This window comes from Myotis lucifugus, unplaced genomic scaffold, assembly GCF_000147115.1.
Source record: "Myotis lucifugus unplaced genomic scaffold, Myoluc2.0 scaffold_14, whole genome shotgun sequence".
NCBI classification, from domain to species: domain Eukaryota; kingdom Metazoa; phylum Chordata; class Mammalia; order Chiroptera; family Vespertilionidae; genus Myotis; species Myotis lucifugus.
The window spans coordinates 11,166,296-11,193,939 of NW_005871062.1; the positions used below are offsets into that span (position 1 = coordinate 11,166,296).

Below are 27,644 nucleotides of genomic sequence, written 5' to 3' on the forward strand. Positions count from 1 at the left end.
TTATAGTCAGATCACACAAAGCAAAGCAAGGGGAGTGGTCAACATGTTTACAATGTTCTTTCGAGTTTCAAATCTATTTCGTTACTCAAGCCTTGTTTTGGCAGCACTTGCTGCACCTCCCACAGCCCATTAGCTACCTAGGAACAAGGAAGAACTATAAGGTCAAGCTTAATTGTGCTAGGAGGGCTCTGCCCTCCAAGCTGGGACTTGTTTGTGGCCCTGCCACAGGTCAGCCTGAGGCTTGACCCTATAGCCACTCCCTACAATTTTTATTGCACAAAATTTTTATTTATATCCTGTATAAGCTAAGGGAAAATGGTCAGCAACTAACTCAGCTGTGTTCTCAGAGAGCAAAGCTTGGTCTGGTTCACTCAGTGCTGAAACTCAGTTGACCCCTAAAGATAACCTTGAACTCCTGCTGATTTTCTTAGTTTCATGCGCTGTTGAACTCCAGACAAAGAGCCCAGAGTCCTAGGCTCTGGCCCCCATTTTATTGCTGACAACCTGTAATGTCTTGGGCAATTTACTTACTAGTAACTTCTACTTCAGTCTATCACCTACAAAATGGGTGTAATATTCAAAGAAAATAATGTTGTTTGCCCTACGAAGTGCTATATACATAAATGTAAAAGATTACTGTTATTGAGGCAGAGCAACATCGAACAGACTGTCAAACTACAGCGGGAAGGCCGGGGAGGGCTGGAGGGTGGGTGGGTAAGAGATCAACCGAAGGATTTGTATGCATGCATATAAGCATAACCAATGGACATAAGACACTGGGGGGTATGGGAGGCTAGGGGAAGGTCAAGAGGAGAGAAAAAAAAAGGAGACATATATAATACTCTTTGTAATACTTTAAGCAATAAAACAATTAAAAAAAGATTACTGTTGTTAAAGGGGAACTTAGGGTGGCCCACCTTGCCCAGGTTATGCACATTTCATGGGGTCCCAACTTTGCCAAAGTGCTTCCATGGATCTCCTGGGAGAGCGGCAGAGGCCAGAGTTTGGTCCATGAGAAATACATACATTTCTCCTTAGTTTCGCCTTATCTATGTTCAGCCTGATGCTTGTGGCCCAGGAGAGTGTATTTAAGTGGCAGAAAATCAGTGAAAAAGTCTCAGAGGAGAGCAGAGAAATGCTCTTTGGGAGCTAAAGCAGGCAAGAGAGGGACTATCTTATAAGTACCGCGTGCTAACCGATTGCGCCACTGGAGCTCCGAGAGGGACTATCTTTAGGGCACTTCCTTCCTCTCTCTTCCAGGAACATCTAATGAGATTCTATGTGCCTGGCACCAGGCTAATGTTTCTAGACCAGTGTGTGTGCAGCCTGTACCTAACTCTACTCTGGATGGGTGGTGGGCAGCAGTACAATGACTGACACCCACTCACTGGCCTGGACTTGGGCATCGAGGGTTGCAAGCCAGAATGTGATTGGCCCACCTACAATGTGATTGGCCCACCTACCCCAAGAATCCCTCACCAGCCTGCCTTCGCTTAGTGAGTGTTGGGTACTTTGTGTACATTATCTTACTTATTCTTTCTAACAACTCTCTGGCATAGGGACTATTATTAAACCGTGTCACAGAGGAGGAAACTGAGGTTTGCTCACTTGTACAAAGTCACACAGTGAGTTAGCATCAGGGCCTAGACCAGACCACAGCCCCATCTCCACCTGCTACCAGCCAGTACTGCAGTCTTCTCTCCACCCTCCCGAGGCTCCCAGAGGAGCTTTGCTCTTTGCTTGTGCACATGAACACTCACCCACTGAAAACCAGAAGTGCTAAGAATTTACCTCCTCAACTGAGACTGCCGGCACAGTCCGTCCAGCTTCTTTGCCTCTTGTCGGAACAGCTCTGGATTGTATTCTTCAGTGGTTCCCTGCAGAATAAAATGACTTTCTAGCCCAGTTGGTGTGGCTCAGTGGTTGAGTGTCGATCCATGAACCAAGAGGTCCCCAGTTCGATTCCCAGTGAGGGCACATGCCCCGGTTTCGGGCTCAATCCTTAATTGGTGGGGGAGGGAGGGGCTTGTAGGAAGCAGCTGATCAACGTCTCTCTCTCATTGATGTTTGTATCTCTTTATCCCTCTCTCTCTCTAAAGTCAATAAAAACATATTAAAAAAATAAGATGACTTTCTATACAATGTTTGTCTTGCTTGTTCTCATCCTCTCCCCAGTCCTACTCCCTCATGCTCCTAAAACATCACTAGCTCACAAAGGTTGGCTCCTGGGGGACCCAGTTAGGTATGGGCTGAGCTGGGGCAAGGTCTTACTCAGTGACTGAGTCCAAGAGAGAATTCAGAAGCTGGGTCTGGGTGACAGCCCGAGCAAGAGTCCAGATGACCTTAGTAATTGTGTCACATGGGAAAGGCTTCCTTTAAGAGCCCTTCAGAGTGCAAGGCACTGAATTAGACAATTTACATATCTACCTCATTTAATATTAAAACACCTCCCTATTAGACTTCCAGTTTTCATTGGAATGTTTGAGATTATACACATTCAATGAAATTCAACTTTCACTAATCTTAAAACCACAATCTAGGTGAATTAGCATTTCTAAATTTCACCTTGGTGGGACTCTGGTGACATGTTGCCTCAGTGATAAGACCCTTCATTTGACCTCATCATCACTGCCCACCCTTTCCTGCTAAATGTCCTGTTTCTCATATATTCATGTACATGGCATTCATGCGGGTGACATTCACTTTGCCCTCTGACATGATTGCAGATCCGGGTGTCTCAACCCCAGAGTTCAGGATTGATGCTCTACAGCTGCACCATGTAATACTGTAGCCACTAGTCACATGTGGCCACTAAGCATTTGTGTCATGGCTGGTCTGAATTGAGATGTATTTTAAGAATAAAATATACATGAAGGATTTTGAAGACTTAGTATGAAAAAAAGAATGTAAATTATCTCATTAATAATTTAAAAATATCGCATGTTGAAATGATAATATTTGAGGTATATTAAATAAAGGCTATTAAAATTAATTTTACTTCTTTTTACTTAAAAATATAAAATTACTGGAAAATTTAAAATGGCACATATGGCTCTCATTATGTTTCTATTGGGCCACGCTGCTCTACAAACTCAAACAGAGGAGGCTTGGGGAGTGAGCTTGTCCAGTGCCTCCCGGGAAGACAGGTTGAGCTGGCTGGGAAGGAATTATGTGGTTGCTTTGATGGCAGGGTTCTTTATGGAATCAGGAGGCAGCAAGGTAAGTCCTTCGTGACATCACTTTAAAAGGTGTGTGCTTCTGTAGACAGCTCTGTGCCCCTCTGGCCAAGAGGATTTATGGCTGAAGAGAGTGGCCATTGGTCCAAATGACACCACCGCACCTCTGGTTCCAGGCTGGGGTTTGTTAACATTTCAGAATTCACATCTGCTCTTTTTTTTTCATATTATCATAGTCTGTGAGGAGAAAGGAAAGCCCTAGCTGCTTTGGCTCAGTGGATAGAGCATCAGCCTGTGGATCAAAGGGTCCCATCAAGGACGTGTACCTCAGTTGTAGGCTCCTCCCTGGCCTGGGCCCTGGTCGGGGCTCGTGCAGGAGGCAACCAACCGATGTGTTTCTCTCACATCAATGTTTCTCTCTGTCTTTCCCTCTCTCTTCCACTCTCTCTAAAAATCAATGGAAAAATCCTTGGGTGAGGATTAAAAAAATAATAATAATAAAAGGGAGCAAAAGAAAGAAAGAGGGAAGGAAAGAGAGAAGAGGAGGGAGAAGAGAAGGGTAGGGGATTATTGTTGATAAGGATGGAGGAAGAAGGACAGAGGGAACCCGAGGGAGAAGATCTCATTAACTAAAATAAAAGGTTCAAAAGTAGGCTAGTCAAGTAATTTGAACTGATGAGTGATTTCCAGTTTTGGGACGTACATTCCATCACCAGGGCTCCACTTTGGGACCCTCCCATTTCAGCCATGTGGCTGGAAGATAGTGGCACCTGTTCTCATAATTTTAGAGGCTAGGAGTCCAAGGTCATGGTGCCAGCCAGCATGGTCTGTTTCTGTGAAGACTCCCATCCTGGCTGATGGATGCCCACTGCGTGCTCACATGGCAGAGAGAGAGTTTTGGTCTCTCTTCCTCTTTGGATAATGACACCAATCCTATTAGATTAGGATCCCACCCGCATGACTTTGTTTATCTGTTCCATGGGGCAGACAGGTCTGAAGGGGGGGCTTTAAAGTCCTGGAACCAAGGGTTGCAGTGGGACTCACATTCTCATGTCTCTCCTCCAGGGCCATGTTCTGCAATGACTTAAAGGAAAAGTATGAGAAGAGGATCATTATCAAAGGAGTCGATGCTGAGACCATGCACACTCTCCTGGACTACACCTACACCAGCAAGGCGCTGATCACCAAGCAGAACGTCCAGCGGGTCCTGGAAGCGGCTAACCTCTTCCAGGTGAGTGAACAAGCAGGCCCAGTGCTCTCTTCTGCATGTTTCCCCAGAGGCCTGCCTGGACTGGCTTCCAGACCTGTACCTGGGACACACACGCATAATTAGCTGGGCTTGTGCTTACTTGAAAGTCAGAAGATGCCTCTTTGGTGAGATGAGGCAGTGACTCCTTCATGCAATGAAACCAGGGGAGCTTGGTGTCTAATACCTACACTCGGTTCCTGACTCCAGGATCAATGCCTATAATTTACAGAAGCCCAATTGGAGCCAGGCCCTGAAGTCACCAGTTCATATACTTAACTTCTAAGCCTTAGCACAACTTGTTGGGTGGGGAAAGTAAGACAAATTGAGGATAAGTGACAAGGCTAGGATTTGAGCCCTGGGCTCTCTGAGTCCATAGGCCACACGCTTGCCACCACACCATGCAGCCTCTTGAGGAGGAGTGTGTAGATTCTGGGGAAAGCAGAACCCTGACTGGTCAGCACTTTGTGGTGGGTGTGAAAGAAGAGCACCTCTCATGAGGGGTATAAAAGAAGATGAGATAGAGAACCCTCAGAATTAAGTTTCATTATTGGCATTTGGCTATGTTTGTTTCAATACAATTTTATGATTGGATTAATATATTTAATTCACAGAATAATTAGACCTATAGATGATGTCAATTGTATCCACAATTATCACAGGGCTCCTATCCCCAGGTAACCAACTTTGCCTAGGTCTAAGATTACACTTTGAACTTGGTTCCATTGGATTACAACAGAGATCATCTCACTGAAGATGATTTTTTAAATCCTCACCCGAGGATATTTTACCATTGATTTTTAGAGAGAGTGGAAGAGAGAGGGAAAGACAGAGAGAAACATTGAAGTGAGAGAAACACATTGATTGGTGGCCTCCTGCACCCAGGGCCCGGGCAGAGGAGGAGCCTGTATCCGTGGTACATGCTCTTGACTGGAATCAAACCGGGACTCTTTGGCTGACGCTCTATCCACTGAGCCAAACTGGCTAGGGCTGAAGATGATTTTTATGATAAATCCAGGGAAAGGCCAGGTCAGGTCTTGTCCATGGTTTGGGACTTTAGGTGGTGACATCCTCTTGGATCATCACTAGGTCAGCAATTGAGGGGAACAGAAAACAAAGTCTGGGAAGGGAAGGAATGAGGAGTCCAGGGTCAAGACCATGGGCAGTGGGGTTATCTTGGGTGAGGCTGGGGCTGTGCAGGGCTTATGAAGACCAGCAAGGAAGAAAGAGGGGAAAGAGGGAGCAAAACCAGCCTTGAAACAGCACTGACGAATTCTGAGGAATGGCTTGCTGCAGTGCAGCCAATTTTATTGTCTTATTTAAAGATACAGAGAAAATTACTTCCAGCAAGGCTGGTCACACCTTACCTGGTGGTATCTCCAAGTTCTTTACTACCCACATCCTCAGTCCCTCACCTGTTCTCTATCCTTACCTGCTTACACACTCTGATTGTTAGGAAAACACCCCTCGTTCTGTGGAGGAGGAGTTCAGCAACTTGACGCTCAGTACCCTCACCTCATTGCCTCCACCCAACACCCCAACAATCTGACTTGGGGGAAATTCCTCCCATGTCATGGAGAGGCCTCTAGCTAGTACAGCTTTTATGCTTTTTCTGAACCTTCTATTAAAAGGTAATTTTAATAGAAGGTTCCCTCCAAATGGCCAATAACCTTGAGCAGAATCACCCCACTCACCATTATTCAATCCAGCCACAGCTGCCATTGTCATCTTCATGCTAATCTCCTTTCCTAGGGCCCAGAGAGAATTGCTGACATCCAAAGATGGACAGGTAACACTGACAATAATAATAGTAATAGCATTTGTGGCTTCAAGTATAGCATCTGACACCAAAATAGATGCTCAATGAATACAAATTTTTTGAGCACTTACTATATGCCTTGAGTGACAAAGTTGGGGCTAGTAACCAGGTCTCCTGTTTTCCCACTGGTTGAAAGGAGTTCCTGTATGATGATAGACTAAGGAGATAGATTTTTTCCCCTCAAATGCAGTTTTTAATAATTTTAAATTGCAATAACATTAAAACTCATTTCAGAAAAATCAGAAATGCATACAAACAAAAAGAATGTAAAATTACCTACAATCCCCTCCTATTTTGAAACAATATGGCAGCTTGCTTGCTTAGGTCTCCAACTTTCACCTTAGAGGGTGTATCAATTTTCTGTTATGTTGCTACCATAACAAATTATCACAAACTGGGTGCCTTAAAACAATAGAAATTTATTCTCTCACTGTTCTGGAGGCCAGACGTTTAAAATCAAGGGGTCAGCAGGGCTATACTCCTTTTGGAGACTCTAGGGGAGAATCTGTTCTTTGCCTCTTCCAGTTTCTTCTGGCTGCTGGCCTCCCTTCATTGTGGCCACACCACTCGAATCTCTGCATTCATAGTCCCATTGCCTTCTCCTCTTCTGCGTGTCTTCTCTTTTGTGTGTCTATATTTTATAAAGATACATGTGATTGCATTTTGACGCCACCAGATAAACTCCTCCTAACTTCCTCAACTTAATCATACTATTTTGCCATATAAGGCAATATTTATAGGTTTTGGAGACTATGACATGTACATATTTTTTGAGGCGGGGGAGGGGGCACCATTCAACCACTACAGAGGGTTTCTTCAAATATCCTTTTGATGATTTGATCCTTGGCTGTTCATCTTTAAGACTGAAGCCTTAACATGCTGGTTTGAAGCTCAGTGCACATGAAGCAGGATGGGAGGCTGGTAGACTAGAGAGTTTTACCAGGGTTATCAGGTGACCTGCCAGTTTTTTAAATTGGAGATCCCTAAATGTCACTATCTGTTGAACTGCTCTAGGATTGTTCATTTTCTCCAGATAAGGATTTTCATTCTCCTGCCTAGGGGATATACGTTAGCTACATATGCTCTTGACTGGGTGTGTAAGGGTGGCTGTATGTGCAAATTTTTACTTAACCTCCTTATGTTAAGTCAGATGTTTCTGGTATTCCTGAGTCTGGAACCTCTCTGATGTGGTTTCTCCTGAGGATAACTCTTCTTGTCCAGGGGGAGGGAGAGTGGGAGTTGTTAGACTGCAAGAGGTGAGGAGAAGGACCAGGAGGCTTAACTTCTTAAACTGACACCCTTTTATCAGCCCCCACCTACCCTTTCTGGCTCCTTGGGACTTTAATATCCCTGCTTTTTTGGGTTCTGAGGGACAAATTGGTTCCTCTATTGGTCCTCTCAGCAAAGTCACTCACCAGTCTTCATAGTCTGTGGTTTGGGGTTACTGTTTCTCCTGGTTTCATTGAAGATGGAGTTTATGCTTCTGTTTCTTGTTCTCCTTTCAGTTTTGGATAGTTTTTCAAGAGGCTATGAGAGCTCTTTAGGTAGTAAACACTGTAATCTTTCATAATAACATTGCAAATATTTTCCATTGGTCATTTAACTCATAATTTTAGTTATAGCTTTTTATGTAGAAAAGTTTAAAACTGGTGTTGAGTTGAATCTATTAATCATTTACTTGATGATTTGTGCCATTGGTGTGCATGTTTAAAAAGATCTTCCCCGTTGCTTGACTATATATTTAATCACTTATAATTTCATTTAGTTTTGTTTTATCTATAGCTTTGATATTTAAATCTTTTCTATATCTGGAAATTATTTTGGTATAAAGTTGTTTTTTCTTCTTTGTCTTCTTCCTCTTCTTTTCATTTTCTCCCAAGTGGTGAGCTTCAGTGGAGAGTTTAGATTTAATGAGCAAGGTGGGAGGGGAGGACAGAGACAGATGAGAGACAGAGCAAGATCTGTTTATTGTTGATTTCCCGTTTCTGGTAATCCTCCACCTCAGATCTTTCCAAATCTTGTTCACTTTCCAGGCAAAAAATGATAAATTTCTCTCTGCGGCCATTTTTTCATTTTCTTATAAGTGTTAATTTTTATGAAAATATAAGAAGAATGCTGTGCGCTTCTGGATATCTAGTTAACCCACTTTCTGATTTCTCTTGCTTCTAGACTTTGCTTTGAAGTCTCAGCCATAGAAAACTGGGAATATTTTCATACTTGACGGTACCATAAGGGATAGAAGTTCCTAGGTTGTTGAAATCACTTTGTGGTTTTAAAAATTTATTTATTTTTGGATGGATAAAACATATCTCCGTTCCAAATTCAGAGACACAAAAGGGGAGACAGTGAAACATTTCTTCACTGTTTGCAGTCTTACTGTCCTTTTTATTCCACACACATACCAGTATACATGTGCAGATCACTCTTACTCATTGCCTCCATTTTTGAAATACAAATGTTAGCAGACTATATACTTGGTTTTGCATCTTGGTGGTTTTTTTTGGCTTCACAGTATATTTTGGAGACTGTTACAGGTCAGTATGTGTAGAGCTGCCTGTTCTTGCAATGGCTATATAATGTTGCTGGGGTCTCTTTAGACATGAAATATGCTGTTATCTGTAATAGTTTCTTATAAGACAGAGTGGCAGAGTGGAAAGAACATGGGTTTCGGTGATAAGAACCTGGGTTTAAATTCCTATTTAGTCACTTATTTGCTGTGTGGCTGTGGACAAGTTACTTAGATTTTTTAAGCCTCATTTTCTCATTTGTAAAGTTAGGATGATAAGAATAGCTACCTTATCAGGGAGAGATATTATTTGGATTAAATGAGGTGATATTTGTAAAGTACCTGATATGTAATAGATATTAAATAGAGGTTTCTTCCCATCATTTGTGAGTTAATTTTTACCTTACTTTGGACAGCTTTTTTGCCTGGGATAAAATAAGCTGACACTGAACTATGGAGACATTTCTCTAAGCCACCCCTAGATCTTTGTTTTTTTCCTGAATTAGGATGATAAGAAACCATTATTTAAAGTTTTATTTTATCACATTCACATGATACATGAATAGTACAATGAACTGGACTGTGCTGTAGTTTCAGTAACCCAGAATTACAGGTAGAGAAAAGTGTGTTAGAGTTGGCATTTTATCTTGTCATTTTAGAACATCCACAGAAGCTGAAATCCATGGGAGTCCCAATTATCTTGGTGTTCTCCACCCATCCAGGAGTAAAGGTTTCTTAACTTTCGTATCTTTGATGTGACTCAGCCTCTCCCTCATTTTCTGCTTCTCTTTTCAGGCCTCTTTCTGTTATGCATTGATTGCTTCTCTCCCATCCAGAGAGAGAGAGAAGTCTGTTGACCCAGCCAATCACCACTTTTGCTGTTTGAAAAGAGCTTTCATACGAGACAACGTCATGAGTTGCTGGCCTGTTAACAGACGGATGGTCCTTGGGTCAGGGGCCTTGGGCCAATCAGCTATGGCAGGGGTGGGGCAGTATCTAGCTTTTAGGAGGATAGAGTGTGGCAGGTACTGAATGAGCTGTCCACTAGAGGAATTTTTCCAGTAATCTGACCATAATGTATTGGCCAACTATGGGGAGAAATGTATTTTCTCTAAGTAGCTTTTGGAAAGGTAAAAGTAAGAGAAGCCCTAAGAGCAGCGGTTCTCAACTTGTGGGTCGCGACCCCTTTGGCGGTCGAACGACCCTTTCACGGGGGTCGCCTATTTACTATCCTGCATATCAGATATTTACATTATGATTCATAACAGTAGCAACATTACAGTTATGAAGTAGCAACGAAAATAATTTTATGGTTGGGTCACATGAGGAACTGTATTTAAAGGGCCAGAAGGTTGAGAACCACTGCTTAAGAGGAAAGGGCAAAGTGCCCTGTTCACATTTGAGGCAGGGATTGTGAGATAAACGTCACCCAACAAGGCTTCAGGGAAGCAAAGGGCCTCCTTGCTTTAACTGGACCTTCAGGCTTATGAGTCCCAAATAAGCAAGGTAGTCAGAAACTATAGACCTGGGACAATGACTATAAAAACTTGGTAAAAACATTTTCAATCTTGGGGAACTTTGCCAAGTTTACTATTAAAAACTCATTAAAAAAATGAGCCCTGGCTGGTGTAGCTCAGTTGATTGGAATGTTTGTCCCATACACCAAAGGGCTGTGGGTTCAATTCCAGGTCAGGGCACTTACCAGGGTTTCAGGTTTGATCCCTGGTTGGGACACATGCAGGAGGCAGCCGATCCATGTTTCTCTCTCTCACAACGATGTTTCTCTCTCTCTCTCTCCCTCTCTCTCTCTCTCTCTCTCTCTCACTCTCTCTCAAATCAATTAAAAATATTATAAAAACCCTCATAAAACAATAAGGGCTCTTGAGCTTATTTGCAGGGCAGCAAGAAGATGTGATGTCAGGGAGACCACACTCAGCTTACATTTAGTCTTGGGGTAGAAGGATCCCTAAGATACAGAGCAGCTGGTTAGAAGAAGGAGCTTAGAAGAAAAAAGGAGATCAGGCTGAGTCCCAAGGGCCAACATGAGAAAAGAAAGAGGGATGCTGGAGTGGGAGCCTGGTTACCTGGCCTGGGCCTGAGAAGCCCCATGTGGTGCCTCCACAACACCCTCTGAAGTGGGGACATAATTTTCATCATGGTAGCAGTTTGTGGAGATTTTGGTGAAGGTCCTGGCATTGCTTATTTTCATATTTCTTTTGCTGATGACAGGATGAATGGTGGTGAAACCTATATGGATGAGGAAGCCATGTGGTCAGTGGCCAATGGCCTGTGTTGGCTTCTTGGCTTCCTCGATACCGAGAATACAGTACATAAATATTTGTTGAGTCAATGAATACATGTGCTGCTCTTATTCATTACTAGCTGAAGACAACCTCAGAAACTAATCAAGACCCCAACAAAAATTACCTTACCTCCTTTACTGGTAAGAGGACACTAAGAAGCCAATCCTGGCTCTTGGAAATGTCATGGGTGAGTAGAGGAGGAAGTAGTCCACAGGGTAATACTAATAATTGCTTCATTTTTAAGTACCAACTAAGTGCCAAGCACCTAGCAAAAAGTAGGTCCCATTACTGTAAGATACAGATGAACTTCTCTTGTCATTGACAGGGACACCTAGATTTATGAACATTGGAATAGCCAGTTAATTTAGGCAAGAAACCAGCCCAACTATTTCTTAACCATCATCAAGATAGAATTAACCTGTTGCCCATCTGATGCACCCTCTCCCACACACACTTTGTCAACCAACGCTGTTGCTGTGTGGCGACTGTGAGTGTTGAGCAACTAGGGTTACTCTCAGTCCCCAGAGCAGTGACAGTTGCCCTTTTAGAGCATTCACTATGTGACAACTATTTTGCCTATACTATCTTATGTAACCCGAGGTAGGTATTTTTACCTCCAATCTCTGGGTGAGGGAAGTAGGATTCAGCAATATTAAGTAAGTGCTCCAGGTTTCATGGCCAGTGAGATAAGAGCCTGAGTAAACTCCTGTCTGCTGACGTGTAGCCTGTGTGTTCCCCACTGTGCAAACCACCCCTCAGGGCGAGGCCTGAGACAAGCCACGATCCTGAAGGCAGTGGGGCCTTCAGAGAGGGCTGCCCAGTGGGAACCGGTGGTGCTCGGTGGGAGTGTGTCATGTCAGGAGGCACGACTGGCACAGCTGCTACCCTTCAGGCCCGATTCCCTCTGGGGAACAGTGAACCTACTGCTGCCCACAATGTCTCTGTTAACTTTACGTTTCTGTGTTTGATCTCCATGTTTGCTTCTTTTTATTTTTAGATATAACTTACATTCAATAAAATGCAGACATCTAAGTGCACAGTTTGATGATTTTTTTACACGTGTGTACAATCATGTAACCACCACCCCGATCTAGAACATTCTGGCCTCCCAGATCGCTCTCTTGTGCCTCCCCCAAGCAGGACTCCCCAAGGGGAACTACTGCTCTAGCCTCTGTCGCCATGGACGAGCTTAGCCTGTTTTCGAATTTCATATTGTTCTTGAGTTCTAGTTAGTGCAGAGGGTCTAACTCTTAGGCTACAAAACTCAGGTATGCAAAAAAGTGTGATTTAACCCATTATTTTTCTAACATTGAATTTAATCTTTATCCTGAGCTTCCCATTGTACCAGCAGCAGAAATTGTAGTTAACTTAATGACATCTCACTTCCAGAAAACTCAATCAGTCCAGGATTCGGGTCGCTTCTGTATTTCCGGGGGCATTTCCATAGTGCCAGGACAGCATAGAAAGAGGCATTTGGCCCAGGCTTAATGGTCATTTCTATTATTGGTTCATGCTGGAGTATCTGTGTTCCCATCAGTCTCTGGTCATTGACCCCTTCCCCATTGGCTTCAACGGAAAGTCCTTAGTCCCACCTGGTTCTGGCCATCAGTCCTTATTGATCACTTGGTATTCTCCTTGTCCTTTTGTAAGGCTTCTTCGGGTCTGCCAATCCTCTCAGCTACTTCTGAGCCCCTCTCAGGGACACCCAAGGAACTTCCATTTACTCTCCTGTGCTAATCTGGAGCGACTACCACAGGCCTCCTTTGTCTAGAAACAGCACACTCCAGTTTCTCTTCTGCTGCTGCTATGTGGTACTGCTGCATTTCTGATTCATCTCAGCAGTGGAGACGTACATTCTTTTATCCTGAGATCCACAGCCTTCAGGGGCTTTTAGCATCCCCCTAACTCTGGAATTTTGGCCCGAGTTGGGAGGCAGGACAGCATGTCAGGGACACACACCTGTTTCTCACTCTATTACTAGACTCTTTCTCCCCTCTCATCCGGGTCTGGGAATTGTTAACTCCTCCCATGTGGGAAAAGCTGACTTACATTATCTTCCACACTGCTACTTCTACTGTTTTGGCATAAACTTTATAACTTAGGATTCTGGCTTTTGAAACTCAAAGGGCCCAGATATTACCACTAATTGATGTTTCAAACTATTTTTGTAGTATAAGTTCTGCAAGTGTATTTAGAAATTCAAAGTTGAAGTTGTCTTCTGTTGTCTACCCCACCATCCTTCCCTGGTGAGTAGGCCTGGGATGCCTGGTGCTGCCCAGAGGTTGTGGAATTCGGGAAGTGGGATGGGGCAGTTTTAGTTGTAACGAAAATCCATGTTGCTACACCCTGCGGCACTGCCCCCTTTTCTTTCCCTCTGATTCCTATTCTGGGTCACTTCACCTCTGCAGTTGCCTCAGTCCCTCAGCACCAGCCCCACCTTAGTGAGTGGACCATTTGCAGGTCTTAGCTTCTGCCTTTCCTACCTACCCTATACAGCTTCCAGGAACCACAGACCTCTCAGCCAAGTCTAGACCAAGGGTTGAAAGTCTTAAGGGAGCAGAGGGCATGTAAGGTGTGGGGGAGCACATCCTGACAGAGTCTGAGGTGGGTGCACCACCTGAGAGAGAGGGAAAGGCCAGGATAAAGGATGGAAGATTAGGATAAGTGGTAATTTACAATTTTTACATATGAAGATTCCTCTTTAACACCAACACAGAACTGACAGGAGAATAGCTTTACTTTTAGTATCTATTGCCTGAGAAGAAAAATGGTGACAAAAAAATTTACAATGAATTCAGAAACACTTTCAAGTACATTTGAATTTTATTAAAATTCAGCTTACAAACCCTTCACATACACTGATTTGTTGGGGTTCAAGGGTAAGAATATCAATGTCTTTACACACGGTTTGGACCAGAAGAGGACTTCAGTTATTCTGGAGTGGATTTGAAGGAACCTCTGGGGAGAGGTGGAATTCCACTGATGAGCCCTGAGGATCCCCATTGTGGAGAGCACGAAGGGAAGCAGACGAGGGGTGGTGAAGAGGGCAGGGGTGCATTCTCGTTGAGGCAGACACTTCTCACGGGAACTGCAGCCATGTCTCAAGTGGTTTTCTTTGATTGTATTTTTAGTCTCCTTGTTTGAGGGTCAGGTGCCTGGCTGTAACCTTATGCTCACATGTTCCCCAAACAGGAAGTTGGTTGTCTGTTGCCATTAGCTGTCATTGCTCAGCTTTAACAAACAAGTTCATGTGCCACTGGGACAGGCTGAGACAGAAAATATGCCCTAAAGTCTTAAACAATCTTGAATATGAAGAAGCAAAACAACAAAAATATTATTTTTTTTTAAACAGACCAATTTCTTGTCCCCTTGACTGCCCTGTGTATCAGCAGCTTCCCAGCCACTGGTTTAGGATCACATGAAGCTGCTTTACACCCCTCACCTTTAAAAGTGCTTATGGAGGCATATTTTGGGGGGGAACGTAGGCAACTTGGAGATCCCCACTCATCCTTGTCCTCATAAGGCCTCTTCAGACTCTCCTGGAATTATGTTCGCTCAACAATGTCACAGTCACAGCCAGGGTAATGCCCCGGGTGAAGTTAGCTAGCTGGTCTCAGATCATCTCTACCTGCTGCCAGCTGTGTGACCTTGGGCAACACACTTAACTCGGAACCCTCTATTTCAGTCTCTGTACAAATGGTGACACTAATGTCTGTCTCGTTATTACTTGCTAAAATACATTAGGTAATAAGTACAGTTTATTCACTCAGTAAAATAATGGGTGGGAAAGTCTCTACCGCAGATCTTTGTACATAGTAGGCATCTGCAAAATATTTTCTTCCTCTTTCTGTCCTTCCCCCCTTTCCCTTCTTTTGCCAGAGTTTGTTCTAGGTGATGCTGGAAGGAAAAACATAAGTATAGCCCCGAGCCTGCCCTTGCGATGCTTGACCACAGTGCAGGCAGGACTGTAATGGGTGCTCCACAAGAGGGTGGGTGCGGTGCCCGTGGAGCACAGAGGAGGGAGGAATTGACTCCAGGTTGGGAGAAATGATGAAGGAAGAGTGGCTTCTGAGAAGGAACTTCATGAATAGGTGGGTTTTCTCCTCACTCCCCCCCAGCACTTCCCTTTCCTTCTATTCTCCTTCTTTCTTCTTAAACAAGTATTGACCCAGCATTAAAAATGTCCAGAGGCAGGGAAGGCTTCAAGCACAGTCTGTGTAAGACTCTCTGGTCCATTCTCAGCCTGGCTCTCCCTCTTGTGTCGGCTTTGTGCTCAGGTGGATGGATACTAGAGAGCAACTCACAGTGTTTCCTGCAAACTCAGTTCCCAGAAAAACGGCACATGTGCAAACCAATGTTTGTGAGGGGTTCAGAGACTCGCTGGAGCCCACCCACTGGTCCTGGATTTAACCCCGAATGAAGAAAACACCCTGTGTAGATGAGGTGATGGTTATGCTACTCATTTCTTCCTCCTTTTGAGGTAATTTTAAAGGTTCTCTCCTTTAAGAGGGAAGTTATTCTGAGTCCTTTTGTGTGTGTGTGTAGGACTCTGGATCAAACTTGCCCATTTGAGGAGAACAGGATTTTAGCCACTAGTGATGTGGGAGAAGCTGGTCGAGGCCGAGGGAATGCCATGAACACAGAAAGCCACGGGGATAGGTAAGCTTAGGGATGTTTGGAGAAGGGAGTAGACAGGTCTGAGTGTGGAGGGGTTCCAGCAGGGAGAGTCTGGGTGACAGCTTAGAGCCAGAGTGTGTACGCTGGAGGTAGAAGTAGGACTTGCTTCAGTTTCAGGCAGTGGAGTCGCTGGACATTTATCACAGCAGTAACTTCACACCTGTGTGATTATTGGATTCCTGCTCACGCCTCCCACTGGTCTGTCAGCTCCGGTGAGCACAGGCACGGGTGTCTCTCTCCGCTCACCGCTGTCCCCCCAGCACTAGCTGAGAGCCTAGCATATAGGTGCTCAGTACACATTTGGGAAATGAACATGTGGATGAACGATGAATGCACGGTTCTGAGTGGGGAGAGACACATTTAGATCAAAGCTTCTTACAAATGCGAACTTCGGTACTTGATTCGATTCTCCCTCCTGGTTTTCTTCTTTGCTCATCAATAGTGATCAAGCAGGGGCAGGAACCGGCATCTTGTCGGCCAGCCCTTCCCGAATCTGGGCAGATTAGATCAGCTGAGCTCTCCGGAGAGGGGTGCACATTTATGATGTTTGGCATCTGCAAAGCTGCCGTCCTGTGCACACACTAGTTGACTGGAGGCAGCTTGAAATAATGTAAAAACATGCATTTCTGGAACCAGATAAGACAGTTTCAAGTTTTAGCTCTACTTGTTATTATTTACAAATCTCTCAGGAAATGACTTAACTTTTCTGAATCTGCTTTTCTCATCTATGAGACAGGAATGGTAATAACTGTCTACTTTATAGTGTTGTTGTGAGGGTGAGCGAGCTACTTATGATAAAGGGGTTCGCGCGTTGTAGGTTCTCTATATTATTTTTCTTAGATTTTATTATCTCAATGTGTACTTGAGAATTGCAAGACAGTATTTCTTTTTTTGTTGTTGTTGGACATTAATATGTTTATTTATTTATTTATTTATTTAATTGTTTTAATACTATAAAGTATTACAAAGAGTATTACATATGTCTCCTCCCCTCCACCCTTGACATTCCCCCGGCCTCCCCTACCCCCCAGTGGCTTGTATCCATTGGTTATGCTTATATGCATGCATACAAGTCTTTCGAGTATTTATTTCTGATTTTAAAAGCAAGCTCATGCTCAATGTAGAAAACTTGGTCTATACCGAAAAGTCTAAAAAACAAATTGATAACTTCCCAAAGGTACATTTGAAATAACCACTGTTAGCATTTTGATGTGTTCCCTTCTAGTGTTTTCTCTACTCATGAGAAAGTGACTTTATTTTAAATAGAGAATTCCTCCTCATGGCACATAATTTGAGGGGGTACAAAAAGGTAAACAGTGAAAAGTAATTCTTTCTCTTTACCCTGAACCCAGACACCAGGTCCACTCCCCAGAGGCAACCGCTGTTCCCAGGTTCTTAGGTGGCCTCTCAGACATAGTCTACATATTTAGAAAATTGATTTGGCTTTCACATCATCTTCTTCTCACGCAAACTCTGGCCTGGTGTACCTGCTGTTTTGCTCTGGAGGCTACCACATAAGTGAGTTCCCTTCCAGCCCCCAGCGACGTCTCTGTGGGCCGGGCCACAAAGGGCTCTGGTTACATGTTCTGAGGGCTCAGTGAGGCTTGGTCTCAGTTGTGTATTTTTACTCTTTGAACTGAAAATCTGCGAACAACTGAACAGGTGTTAGAATTCTCAGTCTCAACCGTTTCCACAGTTGCTCATGCGAGGAGCAGATCTGCAGGTGGTTGGGACCAGCAGACAGGGTGGTTTGTAGCAGAATTCAGACTTTCTTCAACATTGCATTGACCCTCAGTCAGTGCTTTCTAAACCGACAATTGGAAAATGTGATGTGATGTGGAAAGACAATATTTTGTCATTGGAAATGACCCAAACAACCAGGGGTGTGTATCCTTAGATTGCTCTGGAGTGAAGGGCAAAACCTAAGTCAACATAGTCCACTCTAAGTCCTGTGCCCACCCCCATCCTCTGGCCCACAACCCTGCCACCCCAGCTCCTGCCACTAGAGCTGTCTTCTCGGCAGGCTGCCCGTCTATACTCCCACCTATCTTCAGACCAGCCCTCCCTGGGTGTCTCCCTTTTTCCAATCTTCTGCTACTTGATCAACTCAAGAACATTGAGAACTTGACCTTATAAGGGGCCCAGTGGACAGGAGGGGAGATAGGAGCTTGGACTTGTTCAAAGTAAGTTCCAGAGAGCAATGAATAGGAATGAACTGATGCATTTGAGACACCTCATTTGTAAAATGAATATTAAAATAACATAACGCACATGACAGTGCTCTGTAAGCTGTAAAAGTCTATATATACACATGGGGCTCATGTTATGAGGATGACGATAATTGAAAAATAAGTCACAAAAACCAATCAATTTTACAAATTAATTTTTATTGCAATGGTGTTATTTATTCATGTTGGAAGATTTAAAAAGTATATAAATAGCCCTGGCCAGCATTGCTTAGTGGTTAGAGTGCTGGCCTGCACACCAGAGGGTTGAGGGTTCAATTCCTAATCAAGGGCACGTACCTCCCTGCCCCAAGTCAGGGTGAGTGTGGGAGGCAACCAATTGATGTGTCTCTCTCACATCGATGTTTCTCTCTCCCTCTCTCCCCCGCCTTCCGCTCTAAAAATCAATGGAAAAAATATCCTCACTGTTTGGGTGAGGATTAAAAAAATACAATAAAAAGTATATAAGTAAACAAAATTTAAAAATTCTCATAGTCTTATTATCAAGTGGGGTGCCTTATTTATATAGCACATTCACTGTTCATTGCTATGGGACCAGTTTCTGTGGGAGGATTACTGTTTCCTTGACAACAAATTTTGCCACAAGACTTATCCTGGTCAGCCCAGTGTAAGTGGGAATGAATGGCATGCACCACCTCTGAGCAAAAGTGCTAAGAGCCATCCTTTTTCTCCTGTCACAAGACTGGCCTACTTTAGTTAAGGACTTTTGCAAAGTTTTGGGTCTTGGAATGAAGAGCCCAGTGAAGGACATGCAATATGAGTGAGAAATAACATGTATTGTTGTAAGCCCCTGATATTTGGGGGTTGTTTGTTACTGCAGCATAATGAGTCCTATGGTATCTGATACACAGAGAGATTGACAACTGTTAATATTATCCTTCAGTCTTTTTTTCTAGGCCTATATTCTATACATCTTTTATCAGAGTTAGGATCATAATGTACATGTGATTTTGTGAAGTGCTTTTTTATTTTATCTGCAAGAGTTTCAGTAATTATCTCTAAAAGGAAAGATGCTTCTTTAAACATAGCCATACCATTATTACACTTAAAATTATAATAATTGCTTCATATCACCAAATATTAGTCACTGCACACATTTCTGACTTTTAAAATTATTTTGTTTTAAATCAGGGTCCAAATAAGGTCCCTACTTTGCCAAAGTTTGATGTGTTTCTTAGATCTCTTTTCATCCTCAGGCTCTTCCTCCCCTCCCCACGTTCCCCTTGTGATATATTTGATGAAGAAATTGTAGAGTTTCCCACGGTCTGGATTCTGCTGATCTTCCCATGGTGTCTGTCATTTGACATGTTCCTCTTTCCCCTATATGTTAGTTGTACATGGATTTTCATTTATGTAGAAGGTCAGCACCCCACTTCCTTTCATTCTTCAAGAGTCAACCATATTTCCTTTTAAAAAAATATATTTTTATTGATTTCAGAGAGGAAGGGAGAGGGAGAGTGAGAGAGAGAAACATCAATGAAGAGACAGAATCACTGATTGGCTGTTACCTGCACATCCCCAACTGGGGATCAAGCCCACAACCCAGGCATGAGCCCTGACTGGCAATCGAATGGTAACCTCCTGGTCCATAGGTCGATGCTCAACCATTGAGCCACAGTGGCCAGGCAGTATTTCCTTTTTTTTTTTTTTTGAATTTAAAGTCTTATTGTTGAAAGTATTACATATGGCTCCTTTTTCTCCCATTGACCTCTCCCTGGCCGCTCCCGCCCCACAGCACATGCCCTCACCCGCCTAGTGTCTGTGTCCATTGGTTATGCTTATCTGGACACATACAAGTTCTTTGGTTGATTACTTACCCTCCCCACTTCCACCCTCCCCTGCCTTCCCTCTGAGGTTTGACGGTCTGTTCAATGCTTCTATGACTCCGGATCTATTTTTGTTCATCAGTTTATGTTCATTATATTCCACAAATGAGTGAGATCATGTGATATTTATCTTTCTCTGACTGGCTTATATTGCTTAGCATAATGCTCTCCAGGTCCATCCATGCTGTTGCAAATGGTAAGAGTTCTTTCTTTTTTACAGCAGCACAGTATTCCATTGTGTAGATGTACCACTGTTTTCTAATCCACTCATCTGCTGATGGGCACTTAGGCTGTTTCCAAATCTTAGCAATTGTAAATTGCGCTGCTATGAACACAGGGGTGCATATATCCTTTCTGATTGGTGTTTCTAGTTTCTTGGGCTATATTCCTGGAAGTGGGAACACTGGGTCAAATGGGAGTTCCATTTTTAATTTTTTGAGGAAACTCCATACTGTTTTCCAAAGTGGCTGCACCAGTCTGCATTCCCACCAGCAGTGCACGAGGGTTCCTTTTTCTCCACATCCTTGCCAGCACTTGTCATTTGTTGATTTGTTGATGATAGCCATTCTGACAGGTGTGAGACGGTACCTCATTATTGTTTTGATTTGCATCTCTCGGATGATTAGTGACTTTGAGCATTTTTTCATATGCCTTTTGGCCTTCTGTATATCCACTTTCAAAAAAGTGTCTATTTAGGTCCTTTTTCCATTTCTTGATTGGATTGTTTATCTTCCTTTTGTTAAGTTGTATGAGTTCCCAATCAATTTTGGAGATTAAACCCTTATTGGATGTAACATTGGCAAATATGTTCTCCCATGCCGTGGGCTTTCTTGTTGTTTTGTTGATGGTTTCTTTTGCTGTGCAGAAGCTTTTTATTTTGATGTAGTCCCATTTGTTTATTTTCCCCTTAGTTTCCATTATCGTAGGAGATGTATCAGTAAAGATATTGCTATGACAGATGTCTGATATTTTGCTGCCTATGGATTTTCTAAGATTTTTATGGTTTCCTGTTGTACGTTTAAGTCCTTTATCCATTTTGAGTTTATTTTTGTGTATGGTGTAAGTTGGTGGTCTAGTTTCATTTTTTTTGCATATATCTGTCCAATTTTCCCAACACCATTTATTGAAGAGACTGTCTAGACTCATTATATTCTCTTGCCTACTTTGTCAAATATTAATTGAGCATAATGGCTTGGGTCAATTTCTGGGTTCTCTGTTCTGTCCCATTGGTCTATATGTCTGTTCTTGTGCCAGTACCAGGCAGTTTTGAGAACAGTGGCTTTGTAATATAGCTTCACATCTAGTATTGTGACCCCTCCAACTTTGTTTTTCTTTCTCAGAATTGCTGCAGCTATTTGGGGTCTTTTTTTTTTAATTCCATGTAAATTTCTGGAGAGTTTGTTCTAGGTCTGTGAAATATGCTGTTGGTATTTTAATAAGGATTGTATCTCTTTGGGTAGTATGAACATTTTAAGGATGTTGATTTTAATGATGTTGAATTCATGAACAGGGTATATTCTTCCACTTGATTTTAGAGAAAGAGGCAGGGAGAGGGAGGTAGAGAGAAGGAAACATTAATCAGTTGCCTCTTGCATGCACCCGGACCAGGACCCAAACTGCAACCCGGGCATGTGCCCTAACCTGGAACCAACCAGTCACCTTTAGGTGCACAGGGCGATCCTCAACCAACTGAGCCACACCGGCCAGGGCTGAACTCTATTTCCTGTCGTTGCTGATTAAAACTAGAGGCTCGATCAGATTCCATGAACAGATTTTAAAACTTAGAGCACTACAAAAATGTTCTATGCCATTTAATATTCTTCTACAACATGTTTTCTTAATGACTATAGAGCTGTCAAACACAGGAATGTATTCTTACCTATTTAGCGAGTCCCTTATTGTTCTCTTAGTTCCTGCGGATGGTGGATGCCTGCGCCAGCTTCCTCACCGAAGCCTTGAACCCAGAGAACTGCGTTGGGATCCTGAGGCTGGCGGACACGCACTCCCTGGACAGTCTAAAGAAGCAGGTTCAAAGTTACATCATCCAAAACTTCGTGCAGATTCTGAACGCCGAGGAGTTCCTTGAGCTCCCCGTGGACACTCTGTACCACATCTTGAAGAGCGATGACCTTTATGTGACGGAGGAGGCTCAGGTGTTTGAGACGGTGATGAGCTGGGTCCGGCACAAGCAGTCGGAGCGGCTCTGCTTGCTCCCCTACATCCTGGAGTACGTGCGCCTGCCGCTTCTGGACCCGTGGTACTTTGTGGAGACGGTGGAGGCAGATCCTCTCATCAGGCAGTGCCCGGAGGTCTTCCCGCTGCTCCAGGAAGCCAGGATGTACCACCTTTCTGGCAATGAGGTGAGATGAGAGGTGCTGCTGTGAACTAGCGAAGTAAAGGGGTTAGCGGGCCTCATAGAGATCAGGCGAGGCTGGCTGGCAGCTCCTTGCTCTAATCCTTAGAGCAAGGAGAAGATGCTACACTGATGACAGTTTGAGTCAGGCAGTTCCGGAAGCCCTGGAACTCTGATCTGTAAAATGGGGATGATAATGCCTCACGGGCAGCTTCTGAGAGGATAAGGTGAGATACAGAAATCACCCAGCACCAAGCCTGGCACAGCCCTTCTCTTCCCAGCTGTGGAAGGCGGGAGGGCAGTGGGGGTGACACACACATGGACAGAATGTGCCCTGCCCAGTCGCCATTCCACCGGGTGCTGCTTTCTGCCTGCCCACTCTGGGGCACCTGATGTTCCCTTAGTTCAGACTCTCATTATTTCTTTCCCGAATTTCTGAAAGTTCCTCAAAACTCACCTTCCTGCTCCAGTTTGGCCTCTCTCCAGTTCATTCATCAGCCGGATGATCTGAAACTCGAGCCAAACATTTCTCTCTTAGGCTTACCCTCTTCACTGGTTCCTCGCCCCTTTCCGGATAAAGCCCACACTTCCTGCCCGAGCTCCCAGAGCCTAGCCCTGCACCCTTCACCTCCTGCCCGCTTCTCTAGTGCCATCTCCAGCCCCTTTCTTCTGCTACAGCCCAAAGACACAGCTTCTAATTCTCCAAGGCGGACCTGCTTTTTCCGCCTCCAGCTAATGCAGGTGCTGTTCAGATGCCTTTTCCCTCTTCTTCATCTAGTCAACTTCGGCTCCTACTTCAAAATTCAGTTCAAGCATCATCTTCTCCAGAGGCTTCACTCATTCTTAGCCCCTGATGCATTGCAGTATTTTAACACCAACTGCTACATGTTAACCACTGAATTCCTCATCTGTAAATATCTCTAGGTTGGGAGCTTGTTATGGCAGAAAGTACGTTGTATTGGAATTTTCATCTCCAGACTTTAGGAGACTCCCTGGTATAGAGTAAGTGATTGATAAAGGTTTGTTGAATGAATAAATGGAGACCAGGTTGGTGAATGTGCATATCATTTGAATTTACCTGGTTCTCCTTAACAATTGAAGACATATTTTATTCATTACTGTATAAAGACAAGACTAGGTTTAGTGGAAGTGGATAAGCAGCCAGGATGTAATGAAATAGGAACTGTTAAGTTTATATACATGAAACCCACACATATATCCCACTATATAATACTTCTGGGTTTGGCTACCACGCCTTCTTCATTAGGCCATTGGTAGATACCTGAGTAAAGAGTGGCTTAGGAATGATCTGCGTGAAGCCCCCAGGAGCCTCCTCTTTCCCCAGGTGTCCTTTCTAGTTCTGTGTTGTCCTCAGGTTCATTGTCACTCATTCACTCTGCAAATATATCTTTCAATGTTTGGTAGTTTTACCAGTGATGTTATTAGAACCAGGAGGGTGTGTGTGTGTGTGTGTGTGTGTGTGTGTGTGGTTTTTAATTATAAATTGTATTTCTTTAATAGATATAGGGCTATTCAGGTTATCTATTTCTTCTAGAATGAGCTTTAATAGTTTTTATTTTTCAAAGAACTTTTCCATTTCATAGAAGTTACTGAATATGTTGGTTTACTGTTGTTCACAATATTTCCTTATTATCTGTAGAATCTGTAGTGATGTCACTCACATCTCCCATTCCAGATAGTGGTGATTTGTGTCTCCTCTTTTTATCTGATCATTTTGGCTCGAGGTTTGTCAATTGTATTGATTTTCTCAAAGAACAAGCTTCTGGTTTAATTTTATTTTTCTCTATTGCTTTTATGTTTTCTATTTATTGCTAATCTAATCTTGATTATTTCATGTCTTCTGCTTCCTTTGGGTTTAATTTTCTCTTCTTTTTTTAGTGTTTTAAGGTAGAACTGGAGGTCATTGATTTGAGACCTTTCCCCTACTGTCATTAGTACTATAAATTTCCCCCTAAGTACTACTTTAACATCATTCCATATATTTTACTATGCTATGCCTTCATTTTTTACAAATAAATCCTCAACAGTAACAATATGCCAGAAATGGCAGCAGGCACTATAATAAAAATCTCTGCCTTGCTAAATGTCTGTCTGTCAGAGAATAGAGGACAGTAAGCAAATAAAGGTGGTGAGTAGACTGATGGAGGGAGTGTAGGCAATCACATGGGTCACATCCCGTGCTGGTATGTGGTCACTGGCAGGTGGCTCAGCACTGGGAATCAAAACCCTCATACACTTGGACAAGTGTCAGTTTCTGCATCTGTATTCAGTGAAGCATTAAAGTTCAGAGTCTTGATCAACTGGACTTCCAAAATTCTGGCTATTTCTGTTCCTGCTTCCCATTTGTTTAGTCTCTGAAATGCAGGTGATGAAGGCATTCCTTTGATATAAAATATCTCTACTATGTCTTCTGCAAAATTGCTGCTATAAAACATCTGCTCTGCCTTTTGTATTTGAAATGGTGTTTGTGTGGGGGGGTGAGTTGGATTTAGGAGGAGAGGAAATTCTGGAAAAGTCTCCAGTGGCAGAAATTTGGGCTTGCAGTCAGGAGAATCTTGGCTTTAACTTTGCACAATTTACCTACAGTGTGACCTTGGCTACTTAGCTGCTCTAAAGCTCAGACCCAACCTGTAACATGGAGATAATAATGCCTACCAGCTGCTAGAACTGTTTTGAGATATAATCAGATAATGAATGAGATGTGCTTAGCACAGTGTCTGGCACATGGTAAGTGCCCCACAAATGAAGACAGTTCTTATTCTCACTCAGTTTGTTTGTGGTGCTCTATCTCCCACAATCAGGCATTTTCTTTGTCTTAGACTAAAATCTCTCTTTTCACTGTGTCCTAGGTTTTTGCTGCCTTTATTACCCCCAATCCAGCTCAAAGCACTTTCTCATTTCCATTGCAGGCTGGGTAACTGAACCAACCCACCACTGTGATCCCTGGCTTGAGATCTCATAGCCAGTTGATTCCCTGAAACTCCCTGTCTGCTCACTACTTGAATGATCTTGGCTTTGTTCCTGGTGACAGTAGTGTAAGCGTGAAGGCTACTCCTGGAACTCACTTCACCTTCCTTTCCCAAACTTTAACCCTTCTTGTCCTATCATTATCTCTCCTCTTAATCTTGTCCCTCCTCCAAGTTCATGAAGGTGATGACAGTGGGACATTTTAAAACCCTAAAAGCAAATGTCCATCTGTGTTTAGCTTAGAAATGGTAGCTGGTACCTTCATTGGGAGAGGTCTTTGGGGACAGAAAAGTTGCCCCTCTGTTTCACTTCCTCCTAAATTTCCTGGGACCACCTTGATCTATACCAAGGTCTGATGGCATAGAAGTGATGACAGGCATTTACAGAGATTGTGTTGCTTCTCCATGGTCACAAGGCCATAGGTGGTGGAACCAAACTCTGGTGTATTTGACTGCAGACGTCTGCTCTTTCCGCTGGGTTCAAATATCCATGGTGTGGCTCTCTTTCAAATCTCCATGGTGTGGTTCAAGGCTCTGAAGGGTCATATGCTTGAGGTTAAGACCGAGTCCCCCAACCTGCCTGGCCATCCTCTGCTCCCCCTGACAGGACCTCTCTTTCAGAAGAAGTGTGGTAGTGAACAAAAGTCTGGGATGTCATCAAGATATTGGAACAAGGCAGGAGTGGAAGGTGGCCAGAAATGGAATTCTAGGATTCAAGGCTTCATATCAGGCAGGAAGGGAGAAGCAAGAAATGCATTTGATGGTAAACAGACCTGGAGTTCTTAAAATGGCAGCAAAAGCAATAACAGATAACCTTTACTGAGTACCTATTATATACCAGGCTCTGGGCCAAACACACTATGTACATGATCTCAATGAATCCTCACAGCAAACCTCTATAATCTCTAATATACAGAAGATGAAACTGAGGCTCAGGGAGGTGCTGCCACCTGGTCACACAGTGGCGGAGTTGGGAACTGGGCCCTGCTCTGCTGGCTCCATAACCTGAGCTCTGAAACCCTGTGTCATCCTGTACTCTCATTGGTTTTCCAGATAATATCAGAGCGCACCAAGCCCAGGATGCATGAGTTCCAGTCTGAGGTGTTTATGATCATCGGTGGCTGCACGAAGGATGAACGATTTGTGGCGGAGGTAACCTGCCTGGACCCCCTGAGGCGCAGCCGCCTGGAGGTGGCCAAGCTCCCGATGACGGAGCATGAGCTGGAGAGTGAGAATAAGAAGTGGGTGGAGTTTGCATGCGTGACATTAAAAAATGAGGTCTACATTTCAGGTAAGCAGGAGCCACATGATGCCAAAGCAAGTCTGCATCGGCACTACATATTTTCCTGAGCGAGGGCAGGCAGCCATCCTAGAAGAATTACTGTAAATGGCAACGATCTAGCTCTGACTGGGTCAGGATATGGAAACCAGAGGCTCAGGTGGTCTTACCTTGGAAAGCACATTTTTACTTGATGAACACTAACCTGGGAGCAATATTGTGCTGGGATCTGGGGAGCAGGAAGAGAAACAGGAAAGTGATACTAGAATTTATTCGGTGTCTGCTATAGGCTTGGCACTGGGAATACAGTAATGAATAAAAATGTCTGCTCTTCTCCAAGACCTGATCCTTCAAGTTTATTAGGTCCTACTTTTAGACACTCCCAAAGCATCCAGTATTTTTTTTTCATTTCTTACTTCTAAGTAGTTTAATTATTTACAATGATTTATGCCTATCAACCATTAATCCTTAAATTACCTGACAGTCAGTACTATCCTCAACACCTAGCACTGTGCCTGCCCGCCATAGTAAATGCGCAATGAATATTTATTGAAAGACATGTTTTCTGCCATCTTTGCAGCATAGTAGATGAATTTACAATTTGGTAGCATTTAATCACATGCCGCTCACCTCAACTCTGTAAGATAGGTGACTCAAATCTCCAGGTTACAGACGGAGAAAACGGAAGCTCAGAAAGGTTATGGAATGCACCGAAGGCCACACGCTGGTAGATGTCAGGCAGGATTCGTGCCCAGGTTCTCTGAGTCCCATGCTTTTCCCATGACATCAAAAGCGACCCAGCTCTTCTTGGGGCCCCAAGGGAGGAGACAAGTATCCCTTCTCTTCTCTAGAAGGTGTTCTCTAATCTGTACTTACTTGGAGAAAAGCTGCTTCCCAGAGCTGGCTTCCTCCAAAATCAAGGTCAGGTCAGTTCTTCTTTGGATATATAATATCATAGATGAGGCTATAGCTTTCTTTTATCTTGTAGAAATATGTTTTAATTGTTGTAGAAGATTCAAATAATATAGAGTATGAAGTAAAATATGTCAGTTTCTCTGTGTCATTACAATCCTATATTTTAAATTAAAAATAGTTTTATATTGCTTTAGAGTAAATAATGCCAGCTTCAGTAACTCATTCTAAATCTCAGTGAATTACCATAACAGTATATGGGGTTGCTCTGCTCAGTCACTCAGGGACCTAGGCTCCTTCCATCTTGTGGTGCT

At 43.4% G+C, this 27,644-nt stretch overlaps 1 protein-coding gene across 1 annotated transcript in view; it reads left to right on the forward strand.

Annotated features, from left to right (window-relative positions):
- The window catches only part of KLHL6 (kelch like family member 6), a 46,999-nt gene that overhangs the window by 12,951 nt on the left and 6,404 nt on the right, over positions 1 to 27,644 (forward strand). The window contains exons 2-4 of the mRNA XM_006084868.3: positions 4,242 to 4,407; positions 21,710 to 22,159; positions 26,193 to 26,430. Of these exons, the coding sequence (XP_006084930.1) occupies positions 4,242 to 4,407; positions 21,710 to 22,159; positions 26,193 to 26,430 (854 nt within the window). The remainder of the gene's footprint in view (positions 1 to 4,241; positions 4,408 to 21,709; positions 22,160 to 26,192; positions 26,431 to 27,644) is intronic.